Genomic DNA, 23,906 nt, shown 5'->3' on the forward strand with positions numbered 1-23,906 from the left:
CTTGACAATAACAATGGCAGAGTTTATATCATACTTACCAGCAATAGTAGTGGCTCTAGTAACAGTAATCCAAGGATTGATGGCATTAAGAAAACTAATCAAGCTAATTTTTGGCAAAGGCAAGAATGACAATGGGGATGTGATTACACTGATGAAAGGACAAATGAGACTGATGATTGAAATAAATAACAAGATCAAACTAGGTCAGGCTCTAGATGACCATACCATCATGCAACTAGAGATCATTGAAAGCACATACAAGCCAAAGACAAAACAGACTCCCAAAGAAAATATGGTAGACGCTGGTACACAGACTGAATTTGAAATACATGAAGCTTCACAGACAGAGTGGAGCAATGGCACCTGCCACCGTGTCCTTGTTCCCAATAATCGATCAAACTCAATTTAGGGCTGATGGGGAAGCTGTGAACATAAAAACATACAAAGCTTTCACTTAAGTCTTAAAGAGGAGGTTCCCCAAGTTCTTTCTGTCCCCTTACAAGGCAGCAAAAGAATTAAAACGCACATTCAGTCTTTTTAACCCCTCATACACTGACGTGGAATTTATACTCGATGAATTTTTTGCGCCAAGTGAAAAGGCTAGATTCATTGAAGGAACAAGAACCAATAGGAATTTAATGGACTGGCCAAGAGATCATGCAGAAATAGACTTGAGTTCACCAGAAAACATGAGAGAATTAATCAAATGCAGGACATACTTACTAGAGGGGGTCAAGATACATGGGAAGAGACCAAATGGGTGGGACAAGTATGAAAGGATGAGGCAAGCTGAGGACAAACACCCAAGTTTGTTCCTGGATAGACTAATAGAAAATTCAGAAAATCTGGGATTCAACAGAGACCAGGCAGATGAAGCTTTACCGCATATAAAGTGGCAGTTTATTAAGGGAACTAGCGTGCCAGTTCAAGTATACTTTATACAGAGTTGTCCACAATGGGAAGAATTATCATTAGAGGAAATAAGGAAACATGCTACATATAGATATGAATCTAAGCAAAAAGAACAACAGATTAGACATGAGCTGGACTCAGAGAAAGACAGGACAATTCAAGATTTAAAAAGGGAATTGAAAGAAGCAAAGAGAGAATGAGACAGAGAAGAGTTCAAAAATTATACTTTGCAAATCATTAAAAATAGGGAATATAGACCAAAAAAATACCTATTACAATCAAAAGAAATCAAATAATTCAGTTCCTAAATGCTTTTTATGTAATAGACCAGGTCACCTGACTAAGCAATGTAGATTTAGGAAACAAATTGATTTTGATAAGGATAGAACTGATAATTACAAGAAAACATACCTAAACAGCAAATGGGCAGGCAAACCTCAAAAATCACAGGCTTGCTGCCAACATGATTGTAAAAACTCAGATAAACCATCTCTAGATGAAATGGAAAAATTTTTGAAAATGGGAGCAAGGCCTAGAAATTCAGCATGAAGTTTAACCTTTAATACACACCAATCAGGGAAAAATACAAATACAGAGAGCAAACAGCTCAAAGGAAAGAATGAGGATCAAATATTAATGGTAGACATTGATGAGGGAAAGCAATACACCACATTAGAGAAAAGACAAAAGTCCACTGCTGAGATAGAGATGGAAAATGAATTGAGAGAAATGCATAGACATATTTATGGGGACAAATTCTTCTCTTGTGGAAAGCACTGAATTTTCACAGACTTCAAAGGAAGAAGTGAAAGAAATTGACAAGAGCCTGGTTACAAGTGATTATACTTTAAACTAGCCGATCATGGTAACATTGTGGCAAATAGCCAATCGATAGCTATGTTGGACAATGTAAGAAGCTCAGGGGAAAGACTTGGTAACATTGCCAAGCCCCAAGAGAAGTGCTTTTGCCAGGGAGAAAGAAGTAACTTTACCTAGATTGACACCGGATACCAAATGGAGGACGAGAGAGAAACACTGTTGCAGACTCAAACCCTAGCTCTGAGAGCATCATAACAACAGAAAGAGGGATACATTTCTGCCCAAATCCCGAGGCTAGGCGTTTCAAGCCTAGAAACAATGTAGCGAGTCCCTTAGTTTCAAAGTGGCCAGCAAGAGAAAAATTTGAAAAAATGGATGGCACTTTGAAATTGAGGCTCACAGAGACAATTGTGATAACAGACACCTATAACTTCAAAAATACCCCATACACAGGGCTGAGACCTTAAGTCCTGGCAAGAGGGAAAGAAAATAGACCTAGTCCTTTCCCTGGAACCATGGAAGGAGATTTACAAAGCCCTGGGGTAGAGGGAGAAGCTGATAGAACTCAAACAGGATTCCAAGAGAAGCCATTTTGTACTCTAGGCACAGAAACCAAACAAGAAGTGGGAGGGGCAGAATCGGACATCAAGAAGGAAGTGTGCATGGAGGCATCCATTTTACAGGAAGTAGATTTATCACCAGGCTACAGTATATCTTCTAATAGAAAGGCATAAGATTCTGAAACATTACTGCACAGAAAAAAAAAAAGAAAAGAAAATGATTCCTTATTGAAAGAGAGATTAGATGAATTGCAAAAGTTATCCTTAATACAGCAAAGAGTTCCACTTGACTTTAGCCTACATGATTATCAACCTGGACATAAAGTCTATATCAGAAATTTCACAAGAAGATCAGTGTTAGAACCAAAATGGTGTGGACCACAAAAAATAATCTTAGTTACGCCTATAGCTGCCATCTCCCTGACTTATCAACTAGCCTTTGCCTTCTCCCTTACCACCCAGGGCTTACCTTCCCCCGTAACTCCAAGTAGGGATGGGGAGAAAAGGAGAGTCAGCCTTTGGGCTTCCCTCCATCCAATGCAATAGCAGCTTTGGTCATTGTGCCCCATGGGCTGTTCCTATGTTGTTCCAAATTGGCTCTAAGCACAGTTACTTTCAGACCATGAAACTATGCAAACTTTAAAATATGGCAGAAATGTCTATTGCAATTATTCTTATTTTTACCAAGACTAAGAGAGCTCCAAGCTTCTACTCTACCTGCAATAGAGTAGAAAGACATATTCTTCTTCTTCTTCTTTTTTTTTTAAACCCTCACCTTCCATCTTAGAATAAATACTATGTATTGGATGTAAGGCAAAAGAGTGGTAAGGGCAAGGCAATGGAGATTAAGTGACTTGCCCAGTCACTTAGACCCAACTAGTCTTAGACCCAACTAGGAAGTGTCTGAGGACAGATTTGAACCCAGGACTTCCCATCTCTAGGTCTGTCTATCTACTGTGCTATCTAGTTGCCCTCTAGAAAGATGTATTCTTATAGAACCATGGATAGTTGAGACTTGCATGCATCTTACATTGCCATAACTCCACCTTGGTCTTTCCCACAAGCCAGGTGGATATGCGTAAGGCATATTTAATGAATTTATCATTTGTTACCAAATAAAAATTGTCCAGGAGGGGGCAGCTTAAGAGCAATGGTCCATCTAGATTCAATTTTATTTAGAGAAATGAAAAATTGATAGTGAATACAATACCTAGGACAATGTTTGGCATTTACAAGAATCTCATCCACATTGGGACTTTCCCCATTGCAGTTTCAATATATTGTGGTGGATATAAGAAGTTAAGTGGAAATTTGGGGGAGCTTTGCAAAAACTGCAGACGATACAGAAAAAGCTTAGAAACTCAAAAATGCACAAAATATATTCATAATATTGTATAATGCCAACATATTTTATCTTTAGTACCATAAATATACATGATCTTTTTAAAAGTTAAAATAAGTAAAAAGCTAAAGTTTGCAAAAAGGATAAAAAGAGGTGAAGCAGACAACATACAAAGTAGAAATGTAGAGATATCTTAACATCGACCTACACAGAACCTATGACCAAATATTTAACCCAAAATTCACAATAAGGCACTGTAAACACCCCATCAAAGAAAAAGAAAAAATGCAGACTTCTTCTCTGGTACAAAGAGAAAGCCAAAAATTTTTATGTGGATTTTTCAGAGAGCCCCTAACTGCCATGATGTGGAAGTGGTACCCGTAGTAGGTGTTCAGTAAATGTTTATTGATTGATTTAGATCTATAACTAGGGTAGAACAGTGAGAGCTTTGCTCCAGGGTGCTAAAATGTAGAGGGCACGTCTAGACTTCAGCAACTAAAAATATCTGGCATTTACCAATAATAACTAAATAATAATACGTAACTACCTCCACATCCCAGGTGAGCTTCTCCCTAATCCAGCTTTACCCTGATTCTTCCTACACCAGTGATGTCCTGGGATCACTGTTCAGAGCGGCTGGTCTCCCTTCCCTGGGGCACCATCTTTGTTGTCTTGTTCGTGAGGCCTTACTACTAAAGGTTTTTCCCCTCAGCTGAATTTACTCCAGATATTGGAACTGCTAAGTTTGGCTGGCTCTGAGTGGAGATCATTATTCTTCCTAAAAACATTTCAAGATCTTGGATGTTAACAGAAAATTGGACAAGTTAGGAAACCATTCTGACTTTCTGAGTTTGACATTCAAAAAGGCAGCCCTTTCACAAACTGCAGTTGGTTGTATTCCCAATCTGACTCAGGATGGCAATCCTTATGTTCTTAAATAGCAAAAACAAAGATGTGCCCTGCGTGGCTAAGTTCCTGAATTGGATTTTCCTAAAGGTTAATCAAATTGGTTCTCAGCTCTGGGTCTTCAAGTCTCTTTCTTGTCATTTTCAGCAAAGATTTAAATCCGTTTTGGAGAAGATGTGGCAAAGTACTGGGTGAAGGAGTCAGGAGGCTCAGAGATTAACCTTGACTCCTCCATGAGCTAGATAGTTAAGTTAGGTCAGAGATATAGAATTGCAAGAGACGTCAGAGATCACCAAATCCAACCCCTTCGTTTTATGGATGAGGATATGATGGCCTTGAGAAGTTGAAACCTGCCTAAAATCACACTGTAGTAAGTAGCAAAGATGGGATTTGAACCCTTGACCTTTAAAACCAAATACAGTGTTCTTTCAGATAATTTGGCCCCCTGTCTCCACATTGACGAAGCAGGGGATAATACTGGCCTTGCCTCATAGATGGGCAACTAGATTGTACAGTGGATAGAGGACCAGAGCTGAAATCAGGAAAAGACCTCAGTTCAAATCTGGCTTTAGAACTAACTAGCTGTGTGACCCTGAGCAAGTCAGTTAGCCCTGTTTGCCTCAGTTTCCTCATCTGTAAAACAGCTGGAGAAGGAAATGGTAAACCATTCCAGTATCTTTGCCAAGAAAACCTCAAATGGGATCACAAACGAGTCAGACACAACTGAACAACAACAAAACCTCATAGACGGTCTGGTATACATAAAGGTAAAATGGATTTAGGAGAAAATAAAATAATTTGAAGACTTTTTTTTTCTTTTTATTGAGAGCCAAAGACTACACAAAACCTTTGACTCTGACAAAAACATTTCTCTAGTTTCTGAATGCAGAGGCTAAGTGTCAATAAGATGAAGACTTGAGATCTGTGGAGGGTTTTCTCAGTGTGGAATTCGAATATCCATCAACGTTCTACTTGGTTTGTGATCTTGCGTGATGGATAGTCCAAAGTGCTCTTGGAATCGTCTAGCTCTTTAGAGGAGCACGTCATAAAGAAGACACCAGGGATTATTATAGACTGGATATTAGCGAGACCTCGCGTGGTTATCGCACAGTGATCTACAGACATACCAGATATTAGAAAGTTCCTGTCCCTCAGAATTAGAACCAACAGTTTTTGAGGTGGCTGGAGGGAACACACAGTGAAGAGGGGATAGCACAGAAAGGATCTGGCCTGGACACGAGCTGCTAGAAGGGGGCTCAGATCAGATTCGCTAAATGGCAGATGGATCAGCTCCATTCTTTCTACTCTTTTGAAAGTGGTTGGCAAGTACCGTTAGCACCCTCTAATTTTTTACACTCTGGAGAAAATCTCCGCTTATTCTGCCCTAGCGACAGCTCTGACACTGCTATCCTACCATGGTACAGAGTCGGGTGTAATGAGCTGCCCCTTTCTTATAGCCAACCAGGGAAACTTCGCATCGTCTTTTCAGTTCATTACAGTTTTCCTGGCTGTATCGGATAGAAAGAAACACATACATTATTTAGTTATGGAGAACTGCCAAGGCGAAGGCTACAGATGTCAGGTGGGTTTTATATCTTTGCCATGATACATGCAGAAAGAACTTAGCAACATGGCTTCTTTGAGCTGGACATAAATTCACTGGGCCTCTCCGTTTGTTCCCTATCTCTGGAAATATGCTCAGGTTTCACTCCTACTCCAAACACTTAATAAGGTTAACAGGATTTGCAAATGTTTATTGAAATGGCAATTAATTATGTTGCCTATGAAACCCTACATACGGTGGTCATAATGCGGCAGAGGCTGCCAACAAGCCTGCCTGGGCTCCTCCATCCTTTTGTTTCCTGGTTTTAACTGCAGATGTTGCCCAGAGGCAAAGAAAGCTCTGCTTTGGCTCTGTCAGGTCCTGATTAATGAAAGCTTCGAGTTTAATGTGTGTGTGTGTGTGGTTTTTTTTCCCAGCTCAGATAGGAATTTTTTCTTTCACTAAAAGCCCCAAAGACTTTAAAAGTGCTGGGCCCCCCGAAGTCAGCAAGGCAGCCAAGAGGAGCCCTGGAGAAAACCACAATCACCAGATGCCAGAGTTCCAGCATCCTTTCATTTTACAGATGAGGAAACCGAGGTTCAGAGAGTTTAAGGGACTTGCCTAAGGTTATACAGGGGAGAATGGGATTTGAACTTGGCACTTGGGACACTAAGACTGTACTTTTATCACTCTCCTGTAGCTCTTCCCTCAATGAACAGGAACACCATGAAGATGGAAGTCATTCCTGGTCCCTGGAGCCAATACCAATGGCTTCTCAGAACATCTTGGTAGCTCTGCTAGGAAATAGCTTTGTCAATCCCCATTCTGTTGGCTCTACCAAGAGTGTTTTCTATGATGTTTGAGATTTTGTTACTGCTCAGGGATGTGATGAACCTTAGATCAAAGCAGAGGACCTCCCTGAATTCCAGCTTTTTTACTTCCTCCCTTAGGTGACCTTAGGTGAGTCACTTCTCTGCTTCCAATGAAGGACTGGAATTAGATTAATCAAACATCTTTTCTTAAGCATCTACTTAAGCACCTACTATTTGCCCAGTGCTGAGTAAGGTCCTGAGGAAAAGACAAAAATTAAACAGTCCCTGCCCTTAGAGAATTTGCATTCTAGAAGGTTCATGTCATATATATATAAAACATATACCAAAAAAGGTAATTTGGAGGGGGATGGCATTAACAGTGAGTCAGAATCTTTGTGGAGAAGATTGTGCTTGCTGAACTTGGGTGGAAATTAGGGATTCTCCCTGGAGAAGATGAAGACGGAGTATATTCCCAGGCACCGGAGTGGACCTGTACAAGTTTGGAAGGTGGAAGAACGTTTGTGAGAAATAGCAAGAAGGCCAATTTTGCTAAACTGAGTTGTAGGGTGGCTCAGTGGATTGCAGACCTAGAGATAGGAGGTCTTGGGTTCAAATATGACCCCAGATACTTCCTAGTTATATGATCCTAAGCCAGTCACTAAACTCCCACTGCCCAGTCCTTACCACTCTTTTGCCTAAGATGGAAGGTAAAAAAAATAAAATAACTGAGTAGTGAGTGAAGGGGGGTAGGAAATACTAGGCCTGGGGAAGTCCACTAGAGACTGGTTGTGAAGGGCTTTATTTTTAATTTTAATTTTTTATTTTTTATTAAATTTTTAACAATTACATATAATAAATCCCCCCATAAGTTTTCCAAAGTTATATAATCAAACTTGTCTCCTTCCCTCCCTTTCTGAAGGGCTTTAAATGCTAAATAGAGAAATTACTTTGCATTTGATCCCAAACGTTGAGCCTTAGAGCAAATAGACAAGGGAAGACCTGTTGAGGCAGCATGATGCAATGGGAAGGGTACTGAAGACCCTTCAAATCTGGGCTCTGCCTTTCCTCCCTATACGACCCTGAATGAATCACTTACCCTTTGATTCTAGTATCCTAAGACTTCAGGAAAATTACTTTGAAGATGCCTTATAGAGGATGAACTGGAGAGGGAAAAGCCTTGGGATAGGGAGTCCACATAAGAAGCCACCGCAAGAGCCCATTCGAAGGGTGATGAGGTCCTGGCCTAGAGTGGCATGCAGGGGCTAGAGAGTAAAGAAGAGCAGCGGATGGATGCAAAAAATATGGTGATAGAATTGTCAGCTGTTTGGATGTAGGTATGGGGAGGGAGAGTGAAGAGTTATGGGTGACTCGATTGTGAAACTGGGCAATTGAAAGGATGCTGGTGGTTTTTTTTGGGGGGAAGAAATGTCCTTGGTGTACCTAGATGATTTAAGGTAAATTGAAGGAAGGAGCACCGGGATAACAAGGTACATAATGACTATGATGTAAATGGAAAGAACATTTAGTGAGGTCATTTGTAGGTGGTCTGGACATACATGAAACCCTGATTAGCTATGTAAAAGCCCAACTTAAAAGCAATACGTAAATTTAAGCTATTGAACAAAAAAATAAAAGTCATAAAATTATAAAGAACCAGAACAAAAGAAGAGACACAAGAGATACATAACGTTATAAAGAACAAGAACAAAAAAAGAGATACAAGGCAACATTTTCCTCCTCTTCTTTGTAGAGGTGGAGCAGTTCATGGGTGTGAAACTGTTGGATTTTGGGGGAGGGGGTACGTATTGATTAATTTGCTGATGTTTTCCCTTTTTCTTCTCTCTCTTTTTTAATTCTTTGCTATAAGAGATGGTTTTCAGGATGAATGGAGAAGGGAGAAGTTCGGAAGAGGGCTGGATTCTGGGGGAGAAGACAATGAGTTCTGTTTCAGACATGTGGAGCTTGAGGTGCCTTTGGAACATCCATCTTGAAATGTCTCAGAGGCGTTTGATGATGAGGGGCTGGGATCTGGTGTCATCTGCAAAGAGAAGATAACTAACCCCTTAGAAACTGATGAGGTCACCAAGAGGCAGAGAGAGTGTCCAGAAGGGAGTCTCGAAGTCATACCTAGAGTTAGCGGGTGAGGTATGAAAGAGAAGCCAGTGATCTTTCAGTCTCTTCCAGCTTTAAATCTTGGATGCTAGAATTTCCCTTAAGTTATGAAGGTGAAATTCAAAATGCATCTGTAGTGTTATTTCATCTCTAAGGTGTGAAGGTATTATTCATGGAGAGCAACAGCCACACTTTTCTTTTTTTTTTTTTTTTCCAAGTTCTTGCCTTCTGTCTTAGAATCAGCACTAGGTATCTATTCCTAGGCAGAAGGGTGGTAAGGGCTAGGCAGTTGGGATTAAATGACAGGGTCCCACAGCTAGGAAGTTTGAACCCAGAGTTTCCTGACTCCAGGTCTTGATATCCTAGCACCTCCTAAAAGCCATATTTTCTCACAAAACCTTCTCTTAGTAGAATGTTCAGAAGTTGAATACTCAGAGGGAAAGATCCAGCAAAGAGATTGATTTGGGGGGTTAGTGGCTCCTTTAGGAGCCCAAAGAAGCTTCTAAAGATTAGGTTTTTATACATTTTTATATATACATTTGTTTGCATGTTGTCCCCCCATTCGACTCAAGTTCCTTCAGGGCAAGGACTATCTTTTGTCTCTTTTTTGTACCTTCAGCACTTGGCAAGGTGCCTGGCACATAAAAAGTGCTCAATAGATGTTTATTGAACAAATGAATAAATAAATGGATAGAGTGCTGAGCTTGGATTCAGAGTTGGGGAAGTTCAAATCCAGCCTCAGACTTTTACCAACCATGTGATTCTGGGCAAATCATTTAACCACTCTCGGTCTCCCTTTCCTTAACTGTAAAATGGAGATCATTATAACATCTACTTCCCAGGATTGTTGTGAGGATTAAATGAGAGAATATTTTAAAGGGCTTATTTAGCCTAGTTTCTAGCACAGAGTTAGGCACTTATTAAATGCTTAATCCCATCCTTCCCCAACCCATCTACTCCATTCACAAATATATTCAACCCAGAGGAAAGTAACAGAAAATTCTCTTTCCAAACTTGCTCCAATCTATATTCCTTCCCTTTCCCAGATACTTTCTGACCTGAGCCTTCCAAAGAAACCCCTGGAGAAGCAGGAAATGGTCTCACATTTTGATGTCAATTACATAATTGCTTCCTCATGATGAAGGTAAATAGGTGCCAGGTATTTTGAGGCAAAACAGCTGTAGTTCCTGTCACCCCTTCCCCACTCCTGCCTGTTGATTTCAAGTTCATTCACTTATTCACAGGAAGGAATGAGTGCTAGGCATCCTTCATATAAAGGTGAAAAGATCTGGAATCCCTTTTTTTCAAACATTTATTGAACAGTAGGTGCTTGGTGACTCAAATCCCTTACCTCATAGGGAGGGTCTGGGCTTGCCAATTCCAGTCTCAATCAAGGGGGATCAGTCCTTCCCAGCCCCCTCTTTCCTCTGAAAAAAAAGCTGCTCTTAAGATATTCTTTTAATCCATTTCAGAATTACAGGATGGGTCTCCATGGCAGATAATCAAGCCAATATTTGTTCATTACTCAGTTAACTGAATTAATAAAAAGAGCTAATTCAGATTGGCCTGTCTTTATGGTGATTCAATTTGATGATCAATTTATAGCCAAAGCACATTAATTAAGAATATTTAGTGAGGCCAGTCTGAATTAGTCAAAAGATTGAATTTCAGAGTATACTCTCAAAGAAATCAAGTTTAATTACTTTCCAGTAACTCAGATTAGATGAACAAAGAGTTTGCCTTCTGGAGGTCCAGGGCTTGACTTTAATAATAATTAGGTAAGAATGATTTGTAATTAGCCCATCAATTTGTGCTTTCAGAAGTGTTTGAAAACTGTGTTTTTTTTTTAGTTAATTTTAACAGTTTCCCTCCAATCTTGTTCATTCAGCTTAGCTAGACTTTTTGTTTATTGGTAATACTTAAATGGAATTATTGGCCCAGCCTGGATTTTGTGATTTTTTTTTTTCACAAATTCCAAAGCCCCCATTAATGAGGTTTGACTGAATGCTGATCATTGCTAAATCTCCTCTTCTCTTCTAAAGGGAGAATGCCTCTCAGGATCAGGGAGTCAGCATAGAGCAGTGAAGAGAGCACTGGATCTGGAATCCAATGTCTGGGTTCAAATCCCAGCTCTGCTACTTTCTGCCTTGGGCAAGTCATTCCATCTCTTGGACCTCCTTTTGCTCATCTGTAAAATGAGAAGTTGGAACAGATAACCTCTACGATCCCTTCCAAAAATGAATGAATGAGTGAAAGATAAATATTTATTAAACACTTGCTTTGCACCAAGAACTATGTTAAACACATTGAATAAAAATATGAAAGTGAGATAATCTCTGCTCTTAATGAGTTTATATTCCAATAAAGAGAGACAACTCAAATAAGAGCCTGGGGGCCAAGGGAGGGTTTCAGCTCTGAAAATGGTGAGTGGGAGTCAACTGGCATATTCTTTCCAAAAAACAGTGGTGTCTTGATTGGATTATAGCTCTCAGAGCAAGAGGAGCAGCAGGGAAATGGCTAACACTGAGAAGATTGTTGGGCTGAATTACAATGTTTGGTCTGGTCTAGGGTTGGCTAGAGATAGCAGGTTAGGTGAGTTTATGGACACTGATTTACCAAGCAGGGCAGCAGGAGAGAGTTTCAAAGCTGTGCTCCCATAATGGAGATGGTTATCTTTTTTTGTTGTTGTTTTGGGTTGGTTTTTTTTGCTCCAATTCTGACTCTTCCCAAGTCCTGGCTTTTTGGCTCATGGGAGAACTGCAATGCTCTCAGAGAAATGAGCCACATCTCTTACCCTGATGACTGTCTCTTTGTTGACCTCCCTTTTAGGAAAGCTTCTTTCTCTTTCCTCTGTCTTCCCTTCTCACCCAGACAAGATGTCCAAATCATAATTCCTTTGCCATATGCAGAGAAGGAGAATTGTGCAGATCAATGGGAAATAGGAAATTTAAGTGTGATAGAGACAAAAGGAATAAAGAGAGCCCATTTGGAGAGAGGAGGAGACATCAAAGTACTTGGGTCCAGGCTACTTTTTGGTTCACTTCTTCTTGTCCTTTCAGTCCTATTGTACTCTTTGTGATCCTGTTTGGGGTTTTCTTGGCAAAGATGCTAGAGTGGTTTGCCTTTTCTTCTCTAGCTCATTTCATAGATGAGGAAGCTGAGAGAAATGGGGTAAAGCAACTAACCCAGAGTCACATAGCTAGTGTCTAAGGCTGGATTTGAACTCAGGTCCTCTTTATTCCAGCTTTGGCACTTCTATTTGCCCTGGTTTACTCATTAGCAGAGAAACAAAAACGAATCAATTTGAAATGAATGGGAATAGCAAAAGGAGATGAGTTTTCTCTCAAACTCCCAATCCCCCCAAATCTTTACTTTGGGATGGTGCTTGAATATGAGCCATTTTAAGGGAGCAAAAATATGTGCCCTTGTGTGTAAGCACATGTGCATGTGCAAAAATGTGGAGCCCTTAATACCCTGATGTTTAACTTAGTAGGAAGTCAAAAGCTTGAATTACAGACACTTTGGGCTCTGAGGTTGGTGGTCGATATGGCTCTACCTTAGTTGTTATACTTATATGGTGCCATCAGCCTGAGAATGTCAGCAGACTTATCTCCCTTCTAACTGGCTTTTGTACGCCTCCTTCCACCTCTCGTGCCATGGCTCAAATCCTACCTTGAAACCTTTTTCCACAAGAGGCAGCCTAGAGAATCCTAACAACACCGCAACGGTCAGTATTACTCCTTGTGGATGAAAGTCACCGGGGACAAAGCCTTTTTCCTTGTTTCCCTTCACGGGACTCAAAACATGAGTTTACTGTTTTCTAAACGATCATTTCTTAAAGCCTAATTCTTCTGAATGTGCCTTCTTTCCTCTCTTGCACCTATTCACTGATGAGTGTTGGTGGAGCCTGAGAAGAGGGAAAAGGTAGCCTGGATATCAGTTGTCTTCTGGACCACCCATCACCCTAGAGGCTACTGACAGCATAATCTCAAAGGATGAGGACTGCCAGCTTCTCTCTTTGAGATAAAGCAGAGGATTATCCTTATTATTATAACAAAACCAGTGCTAATTCTAAGCAGCCGTGCAGAGCTTTTTCAGCTGAAAGACCTTTCTCATCTATTTCATTCCAACTGGATCAGGAGGTCAATGAGATTAATCAGCCAGGGAGCACTGAACCCAGCTGACGTGAGGAAGGTGAAGTTTGGGGACTGGCCTGATGCCACATAACATGTTAAAGGTATCGCTAAACCTCGATGCCCTGATTTCCACTCCTGGACTTTTAGAGGATACCCTCAAATCAGAAGATCATTAGCAGAATAAGTGCTAGAGGGGAACAGAAATCCATTGGCGTAGGAGAGAGAGAGGAAGTGTGGTACTGTGAAAAGTTAGTCTTGAATCTCAGCCCCTTTCTTTATAAGCCTATTTAACCTTGTATAAATTATGCTCTTTGGGCTGCGATTCTCATTTATAAAAGGAGTGGGGAGTGGACTGGATGGCCTTTCTAAGATCTTTTGTAGGTCAAACTCTATGATCCCAAGAATGTCATTTCCATGTCAAGGCAAAACTTGACCCAAGCTAAAAGCTATAGAATCAATGGCTACCTTTAAATTTCAAAATTAATTCTTTCTCCTTCTTATCCTTTTCCTCCTCTTCCTCCTTCTCCTGCAGATAATGCAATGTTAAAGAATAGGATAGTATTTAATAAAGTGCAATTTGTACAGGAAACAGAATCTCAGAACACATAAAAAATTAGGAGAGAAAATAATCTTCCAGAAAACTGGTAGAACTTAATATCTAAAATAGAGACTAGTTGGAAAGATGGGGCGCTAGGAATCTAAATGTTTTTCCCCTTAAAGAAAGGAACAACATGTTTATGGCCAGTTCCATTTTACAGATGAGTCACTTTGGGAAATGAGAAGATGGTTTGAATAATCAGAATCCAAAAAGCTACAGGAGGTCTTTAAAAAAGAAAGTGAATGAAATGTGAGAAAAAGTCCTATCCAAATATAATGGTCTTTTCTAGTTTATGCCAGTGCTGATTAGAAGAAAGCTTTCCTAGAAAAAAAATAAGATGAAATTGAGTAGAGATAAATCCAAAGACCCGTTCCAAAAATCAGTTTCACAAGTCCAAGTTGGCTAGACTATAATAGTTCATGTGAAAAAGATCTGGTTGACCAACCACAATTCCAGAGAATCCATAATGAAACATCCTATCCACCTCCTGACCGAGACAGGAGGGACTCAGCACAGATTAAAACACATTTTTTGGACATGGACAATGTGGAGAGTTGTTTGTTTGACCGAGCATATTTGTTAACAACTGATTTGGTTTTTTCTTCTTCCAGTGGGTGGGAAGTAGGAGGAAAAGAAAACGAATTTTTCTTCGTTAAAAAAAGAAATTAAAAAAGAAAAAATCTGAAGGTTGCAGTGGACTACAAGTTCAATATTATTCAATAATAGTGTAACATGGCACCCCCAAAAGCTAATGTGAGCTTAGGCTACATTAAGAGAGGCATAGGACCCTAGACAAAGAAGGTGATAGTTCCTTTATATTCTTCCCTGGTCAGATCATATCTGAAATATTCTGTTTTATTTTTACTACATTTTAGGATAGATATTAACAAGAAGAAATACATATAGAAAAATAAATCAGTAAGGAGAAGAAATTGGTGATGATGCCACATTGTTTGGTTGAAGGAATTTGGGTGGGATATTGGACTAGAAAAGAGAAGACTTTGGTCTCATGAGGAAGAGATTAGAATTCTTTGCCCAAGGAAAGATAACTAGGAGCAATGGAGAGAAGGGGCAGAAAGACAGACTAAGCCTTAATATAAAAGAAAATTTCCCAGCAATTGCTGTTGATCGGTTATTTCTGACTACATATAAGCTCATTTGGGTTTTTCTCAGCAAAGATATTGAAGTGGTTTGCCATTCCTTTTCCAGTTCATTTTACAGATGAAGAAATTGAGGCAAAGAGAGTCACACAGTTATTAAGTATCTGAGACTACAATTGAGCTCAGGTCTTTCTGACTACAGGGTTGGCACTCTATCCGCTATGCCACCCACGTGCCTCCTAACAATTAGGTTATCCCAAAGTAGAATGGGCTACTATCTCCCTTATTAGAGGTCTTCAAGCAAAGACTGAGTTGACTACTGATTTTGGACTGTTTTTTTGGAGAGAAGATTCCTCTCTGGCTAGGGAGGGACCTTCGAGAGTTTTTGTTGTTTCTCAGTCTCTTCTTTGTGAAAATAAGTGAGTCCTGGGAGAGCTAAGAAGGGCTCAACTCAATTCAATTCAATTCAATAAAATTTGTCCAATGCCTACTTGGTGCAAGGAGAGGCAACTCAGTTGCCTTTGCTGAATTATCACCCATATCCTGTCCCTTGACCCTGGGTGTCCCATAATGTTCTGTCCTTGACCATCTGTTTTCCCTACATTCATTCTTGTAGTGATCTCTTCTCCCATGAGCTCAATATCATTTCTACATAGATGAGTCCCAGACTACATATTGAGCCCTAATATCTCTCCTGGGCTCCCATCACACAATGCCAAATGCCTCCTAGAGATCTCCAGCTAGATTTCCTCTATGCACTTAAACTCGGCATTTCCAATATGGCACTCACTATCTCTTCCTTCCTTGTAACCTCCTCCTCTTCCAAACTTCCCTGTTTCTTTGAAGGGTTCCACCATCCTGGACCTACGTTCGAAACCTCAAGGTCGTCACTGATTCTTTTCTCTCCCTTATTCTTACCCATCTCCTGAATTTAAAAACAAGTTTTATTGACATGTTTTGTTCTTAAATTATAAACATGTACTTCATGAGAGGTCTCTTGTTACATAGTAAAACAGTTCAGTCAAACCAATAATACCGTGACCTCATCTGAAAGTCCATGAAACATTTCACATCTATAGCACCCTCCCCCTACTTCTCTAATCTAATAAAAATATGAATACATTATTTTATCCTCTTCCTGCTCCCTATCCCACCGGAAAAAGAAGAAAAATAGATATCTTGTATGAAAAATGCATGGTCAAGTAAAACAAACTCCCATATCGGCTATATACAAGAATATATGTCACATTCTGCACCCCAAATCCATCACCTTTCTGTCACGGATAACATGTTTCATCATTGGTCCTCTGGAAACATGAATGGTCATTGTCTTTCTAGTTTTTATAGTCTTTATTTTTTATTTTATTTTATTTTTTATAGTCTTTATAGTTTTCAAATTTGTTTGTTTTTACAGTACTGCTATTATTGGGTCAACTGTTTCCCTGGTTCTGCTTACTTCATTTTTATCAGCTTATTAAAGCCCTCAAAACTGTTCGTTTTTATAGTATTGGTGTTGCAGGAGAAATTTTTCTTGTGGTCCTGCTCACTTCATGTTCTTTCTCTTTAGTTCATAAAAGTCTTTCTGTATGTCTTTGTAATAATCTATTTCCTCGTTTCTTATGGCACCGGAGTACTCCATCACAACCCTCGCCCCTCCACATCTAGTCAGTCACCAATTCTCTTAATCTCCTACATCTTTTTTTTTTTTAAACCCTTAACTTCTGTGTATTGGCTCCTTGGTGGAAGGGTGGTAAGGGTGGGCAATGGGGATCAAGTGACTTGCCCAGGGTCACACAGCTGGGAAGTGTCTGAGGCCAGCTTTGAACCTAGGACCTCCTGTCTCTAGGCCTGGCTCTCAATCCACTGAGCTACCCAGCTGCCTACTACATCTTTTTTATCTGTCTACTCTCCTCTGATGCAGGCCTTCATCATATTTCATCTAGACTATTAAAATAATCTTCTAACAGGGCTCTAGGCTGCCTATCTCTTCCCTCTTCACATAACTGCCAAAAGGTTCCTAAAAGCACAAGTTTGATTGTTATTTTTCTGCTCAAAAACCTTCAACAGCTAATGTTTCCAGGATAAAACATATCTCAGTTTGGAACTTAAAAGTCCTTCCCACTCTGGCTCTAGCCTACCTTTCGAGGCTTACTATAGACTTCTCCCCTTTAAATACTCAACATTTCAGTCAAAATGACTCACTTGTTATTCCCTGACCTCATGATTTCATCTCCAATCTCTTTGCCTTTCTATAGGTTGTTTGGCCTCCAAATCTGGAATGTACTTCCTTCTTGTCTCTGGCTCTTAGAACTTCTAACTTCTATTAATGACCAACTTATGGGCCACTTCTTATGGGAAGCCTTTCTCATTCTTCCTTGTTGGTGGTATTATTGTCTTTTCCAAATTATTGCATATGTACTTACCTATGGATATGTCATAATGTAAATTATGCAAAATTTAGATTTCTTGAGGGCAGAGGCCATTTAAGAATTTTATTTTGACTTCGTTTCTCTTGTATCTAGCCTTGTAACTTAATCTATCAAATGCTTATTAATTCTTTCCTTTTTAATTTTTGCTAAAAGGAAAGGCTTGCTGAGTATAGATGGGGTTGGGATATTTGAAAATTAACAAAGTATAAGAACAAAAACCAAAAAAGGCTACTGGGCAAGTGGATGAGGTCCTGAACTATAGTGGCCCCTTTGAGAGTGGAGAAAAGAAGGAGACTGAGATATGGAAGCAAAATCAACAAGACTTGGCAACTGATTGCATATAGGGGATTAGAAAGAAGGAAGAGTCTAGACTCTAGAATGACTTGGGTGATGAGCTTGAGTGACTAGAAGCATGTTGGTGCTTGAAGAAATTGGCCTAGAGGAGAAGAGAATAAGTATCGTTTTGGACATGTTGAGTTTGAAATATCTATGGGACATGCAAGTGGAGATGCTCAGGAGCTAATGTCTCTAGTATATAGAAAGAAGAGACCTCAGGATTGAGGTTTAGAGGTCACTCAAACCAAAGAGGTCAGGAGATAGAAGATCCAGCAAAGAAGTGGGAAGAAGTGGCCAGGTAAGTAGGAGGAAAACTAGGAGAAATCAACATATTTCAGCACCCCAAGACAAATTCTTCATTGCTTTAGTATTGTTATGACTGTCTTGAAGATTGTCAGAGCAGAAATAGCAGGAGGATGAGAGTCGGGAAGCGTCAAAGGTGATGGGCAATAAAATACTGAACTGGCCAATCTCTGGGATTCTGAAGAGTAGAGAGCAAGGCTAAACCACAAGTGATAGACTGGTCTACAGTTTGTGGAGAGAAAGAATGAATCTGAAAAGAATGGAACAGAAAGAGAGATGGAAGGAGAGAAAATTATTATCAGAAAAGGGAATTTCAGACTTCAAAAACATGGTGGTAGCTTACAATAATAGGAGATAATAGTGAAGCCATAGGTTATGGGAATTTAGAGAAGAGGAAGAATTAATTGATTCAATGCAGATATTTCCATTCTCTCAATTATAAGCTGGGAAGCAGTGAGTCCACTGAATTAGGAAAACATAACAGAACCCACATACTAGCCTGATAGTTAATTTGGGTCAGAGAAAGAAAGGATAGAGAATTAGTCTTGGAGCCAGGAAGACCCGATTCCAGTATGGGCTCATTGCCATAGCTTAGGAAGGATGCATCAGCTCCAGAGCATCATTTGAGGAAGATACACAAAGAGTGGCATGAAAAGAAGAGGAAGTCCGCTGGCCAGGTGACCAAGATTACTCTTCTCTGGTCTCTGTTCTCTTTTTATCCTCTTGCAGTTCTACATATGAGCTTCTCCCATCCTCTATGTCTAGCATGGACTCTTTGACCATCTCTCCTGGCCCTCTCATTATGGCTTACACTTGTTTATATGGAACTTCTTAAGATTATGAGGTCTTTTAGCCCCATTTATTTCTCACAACAGACCTGTGAGGATAGCAATACAGGTTGATATAGGATGATACAGGCAATACAGGCAATGCAGAATGATAATCCCCATTCTAGATGAGGAAACTGAGATTTAGAGGTTATATTATTTGGCTATGGCTACACTGCCCCCAACAAGCCTTGCCTGGCACCCCCCAGGGGAAAGTGACCTCTCCTCCTTCAGATGTGTGAAAGCATGTTCTGTAGTGATCTCCTTTTTATCTATTATTTTTGTGAATGTCTTTCCTCATTAGACGGAATTTTCTTGGAGAGCAGTTCCTGCTCCAAGTCAGCCTTCCTTTCTCCCCAGTGCCTCAAGCATAGCAGGCACATAATAAATATTTGTAAAAATGAAAAAAAGATAAAAAAAATAAAAATAAAAAATGTAAAACTGAAAATTTGGAAAAATGAATGACTGAGGTGCAGCTAGGTGGCTCAGTGGATAGAGAGCCAGGCTTAGGGATGGGAGGTCCTGGCTTCCAACATGGCCCCAGACCCTTCCGAACTGGCTGACCCTGGGCAAATCCCTCAGTCCCCGGTTGCCCAGCCTTTACTGCATTTCTGCCTGGGAACTGATACCTCGTCTAGATTCTAAGACAGAAGGACTGAAATGTGGCCACATTGACATTTGTCATTTCAGTGACCCAATCTCTGACACTGACCAAACTGCTATTTATTAGGTCGAAATGTAGTCGCTGAAGCCAGATTGAAGACTTTATGGTTTATTGTATGATCTTCCCTTTCATGGACAGCTTAGTCTCATTTTTCCACTGAGTTCCACTACAAAGCAGCCCACGGCCTGCTCAGCGAGTTGGACAATATTAGCAGGAGTTTTAATTAAGCACAGATCTATGACCCGAAAACAAAATCATTTTATTGTGTGTTGTATATACTCTTAGGGACAAATCTAAACAACGAAAACCAGGTTTCTTAAGAAGAAAAATTAAAAGCAGAAGAGCAGGCCAGAGACAATCTGGCAGGGTCCCTTTTCTCCTTGGGCCACTGTTTTAATCATGTGTTTGCAAATATCTCTAAATGCTCAGCAAACACTATTGTGCTCCTTCTCATGGGAAACATGCTGGAGCCATCTCTGATGGAACAGGGAGAAGAAAGTCTCAGGCGAGGGAGCCTTGGATGAAAATGGATCTGAGAGAGGAGATGTGAGCTTTCTGGGTGGCTGGGCCACCCTGGCCTAGAAAAGAGCCTCTACCTCCAGGTCTCTTCCACTATTGTCCCCCCCTCACTGCCCTCCACACCTCCAAACTACATGAAATTGCTTCCTATTCCTGGCCTAGACTTTTGTAAGAGTTATTTCACTGAATTGATAAAATTGTTATTCATATCAAATATTCTGTATTTTGGAGGAACGTGTTGCACTGAAGAGACTTGACATCACAAGAAGAATTTTCCAGGGATTCTTAGATGAAAGCATTTCAAATGGAAATATTAATCAGTACCTGGACACCTGTAGTTAAAAACAGAGATAAAAACAAATCAGAACTAAACAAACAAACAAAAAAAACACATTGAAGAGGTTCAGAGTGTCCAAGGAAGGGCAATTAGGATGGTGAAGGAACTGGAGTCTGTGTCCTGTGAGGATTTTTTTTGAAGGAGCTGGGGATGTTTTTCTAAGGAAAACTTGGTTGGGGGACACTTGAAGTATCCGGAGGGTTGTGTTGTGGAAGGAAGGCTTCGGTTTGTTCTTTCTAGTCCCAGAAGGGGAGTTAAGAACAGCACGTGAAAGTGGCTAAAAGGCAAATGATTCCCTTAGAGTCAGCCAGCAAGCATTCATTAAGCATTTTGTTAACTAGAGGTCAAACCCTGTGCTTAAAAAACCAGAATCCTTGCCCTCCAGGAGCTCACATTCTCCTGGAGGAGCTCTCGACTGGATGGACACTTGTTAAAGCGGGGATCCCTTTCCAGTATGGGCGAGGCTCTAGGGCTGCTGAGGACCCTTCCAGAGTCAATTCTACGAGTCTATGAAAATCACTGACTGCTCTGTGAGCTTGATGATGCTTCAGTTATGATGCCTGGAGGAGTCGCTCCTCTGATTTGCAGAAAGCAGATCCCAATACCTTTTACTGTGCTTAACAGGGCTACGGCATTGGACCGGTACAGTTTAGAGAAATCTGGCTTCACCCACGTCCTAAATGCTGCCCACGGCCGATGGAACGTAGACACGGGTCCGGAGTACTACAGAGACATGGCCATTGAATACCATGGAGTGGAAGCTGATGACCTCCCCACCTTCAACCTCAGCGAGTTCTTTTACTCGGCCGCCCAGTTCATCGACTCCGCTCTCCAAAGCGATAGGAGTAAGGAGAAGGGCCAGGGGCTCCTAAAAACCATTTTCTCCCAAGCCATTGGCTCTCAAAGCACAATGGGCATCATAATGGGAAAACACCAGAGGCAGGGAAGGCTGAGGTTGCCGGATGGCCCGTACGCATGGGAGGGTGTCTGTGAACAAGGGATAGCTGAGTAGGGCGTAGGGTGGGAGGGCCGATGGTTCAAAATGGCAGCCACTGTTGGGGGAACTTTGGGACAGTGGATGAGAGGCTGTTCATCCATATCTGATGAACAGCAGATTTAACTTGGACTACAAGGCTCTGCCTCAGCCATCTCTAAGACAGCAGGGGCTTGTGAGCACTGACAGAAAATAGCTGGAAGCATTAATATCCTTTTAAGTTCCCAACTTGATGACTGAAATTTGTTATTCACTGACCTCCTAGCAGGAGAGCTTCTCTCCAGGGTTTTAAGAGCAGTTGTATAATTGACAAAATCTGGACCCAAGGCAGACTGGCAGGCGATTACTTCTGGTGTGGGGAAAACTGATAGTTGGTTGAAGAAGGAACTAAAGGAGAAACTTCAGGTTTTTGTGCCAACTTTTCAAACTCTTTGTATCTGTGGGGGTCCCTTCCCAAGTTCTAGTCACCTTCTCTATTCCTGGCCAGTTCAAACTGTGGAGGGCAGCCAGCACTCTTGCCTTCTTCTAAGACAGTCTACATGTGATAGCCTTTTTTTTTTTTTTTTTAAGTTTTGTGCTTTGAGTTGCTAATGTTCAAGTTCCCAAATCATTCAACTGATCGATCAGACAGCATTTATGAAGCATTTACTATATATTAACCACTTTGCTAAGTGCTGAGGATGCAAAGAAAATGTAAAAATGATCCTCACTTGGGAGCGACGGGTGGTTCAATGGATAGAGAGCCAGGCTTAGAAAGGGGGGGGGGTTCTAGGTTCAAATCTGACCTCAGAAACTTCTTTTTTTTTTTTTTTTAAACCCTTAACTTCTGTGTATTGGCTCCTTGGTGGAAGAGTGGTAAGGGTGGGCAATGGGGGTCAAGTGACTTGCCCAGGGTCACACAGCTGGGAAGTGTCCGAGGCCAGCTTTGAACCTAGGACCTCCCGTCTCTAGGCCTGACTCTCAATCCATTGAGCTACCCAGCTGCCCCTCCTCAGAAACTTCTAACTGTGTGACCCTAGACAAGTCACTTAACCACCATTGCCTTACTGCTCTTCTGCCATATTGATTCTAAGATGGAAGGTAAAGGTTTAAAAAAAAAATCCTTATTCTCAAAGAGTTTATTCCCCCTAGTGGGGGAATGCAGTAGGTATATCAATTGGTACATCCATGACATATACAAAGTAGTTGGAGAGAAGTATAAGAGGAGAGAGGTGGGAAAGGGCCAGGAGCTGAGTTGTCTTAAAGGAAGCCAGAGAGTCTAAGAGGAAGAAGTTAGGCAAGAGAACATTCCAAGCATATGGAGGGAATACGAAAAGCAAAGGTAGAGAGGTGGGAGATGAAGCATTATGTATGACACAAGTGGACCAGTCTGGACTATCAAGTGGGTAGAGGTGAGTGATATCATATTAAAGAACCAAAAATTCAGGGAAGGACCAGGTTGTCAAAATCACAGGAGTTCTGATTTGATCCGAGAAGGCTCTGTGGGCCACTGGAGTTTATTGAGTGTGGGAGAGGAGGGATGCGGTCAGATGTGTTTCAGAAAAATCATTTAGTAGCTCCTTGGAGGAAGGATTGGAGAGGAGAGAGACTTGAGCCATGGAGACCAAATAGGAGGCTACTGTAATTGTCCAGGTGGGAGTTGATAGGAGCCCAAACCAGCATGATGGCTGTATGAGTGGAAAGAAGGGAATATATATGTGTGTGTGTGTATAAATATATATTTATATACATAATTTTCAACATTTCCAAAATTATAAGATCCAAGTTGTTTTCCACTCTCCCCCTTGCAGCAATCTGATCAGGGTTATACTGGTATGATCACGTGAAACATTTCCATATTGGCCATTGTTATAAGAGAATACTCATATAAAATCCCAAACCCCCAAAGGAAAACACAAAGTGAAAAGTTGTCTGCTTTGATCTGCATTCTGACTGCAACAGTGCTTTCTCTGGAGGTGGATAGCCATCTTTGGTATAAGTGAGGAGGGGATATTTTTGAGAAATGTCATGGAGAAAGAAATCAGAAGATTTGGCAAATGGCTGGGTATGTGGGGTGAGAACCAGTGATGAAAGATGACATCGAGTTTGTAAACTCTGGTGAGATCTGGAAGGAGGGGCAGGTTTGGGGGTAAAGATGTGTTCTAGTTTGGACATGTTGACTTTGAGATGTTCACACGATACAGTTGAAACCTGATGTGGGACACATAGGATGCATAAATGGATGTTGGGGAATCATCTACATTGAGAGAACCCAAGTGGTTCCAACATGAGTGCTGGGCAAAAGCACATACAATTTCCCATCTTTTCAGTAGGACAATGAAAATACCATAGTACAACTGAAATGTCAGTATAGCTCTAGCCAGCCCTAAATATAGACTGTTTTCTTTAATTAAGCGTGAGAGCTTTGGAGACTAGGCAGAAATTAAAAAAAAAAACTTTAGAGGGCAAGAAATTTAAGTAAAACAGGGATTCTTGGCCTTATTGGACTCTTAGTGTGTGTCCTAGACCCCTTTGGCAGCGTCTAGTGAAGCCTGTGGAATCCTTTGAATAGTCAGAGTACTAGGTATGGAGTCTGAAAGACTCGAGTTCAAATCCTACTTCAGATACTTTATCTATCTATCTATCTATCTATCTATCTATCTATCTATCTATCTATC

The 23,906-nt window shown here is 40.7% G+C and overlaps 1 protein-coding gene across 1 annotated transcript in view; it reads left to right on the forward strand.

Annotated features, from left to right (window-relative positions):
• Positions 1–23,906, forward strand: part of DUSP29 (dual specificity phosphatase 29) — a 52,366-nt gene that overhangs the window by 20,207 nt on the left and 8,253 nt on the right. The window contains exon 4 of the mRNA XM_044662800.1: positions 20,880–21,100. Within this exon, the coding sequence (XP_044518735.1) occupies positions 20,880–21,100 (221 nt within the window). The remainder of the gene's footprint in view (positions 1–20,879; positions 21,101–23,906) is intronic.

Source organism: Gracilinanus agilis, chromosome 2 (genome assembly GCF_016433145.1).
Source record: "Gracilinanus agilis isolate LMUSP501 chromosome 2, AgileGrace, whole genome shotgun sequence".
NCBI lineage: Eukaryota > Metazoa > Chordata > Mammalia > Didelphimorphia > Didelphidae > Gracilinanus > Gracilinanus agilis.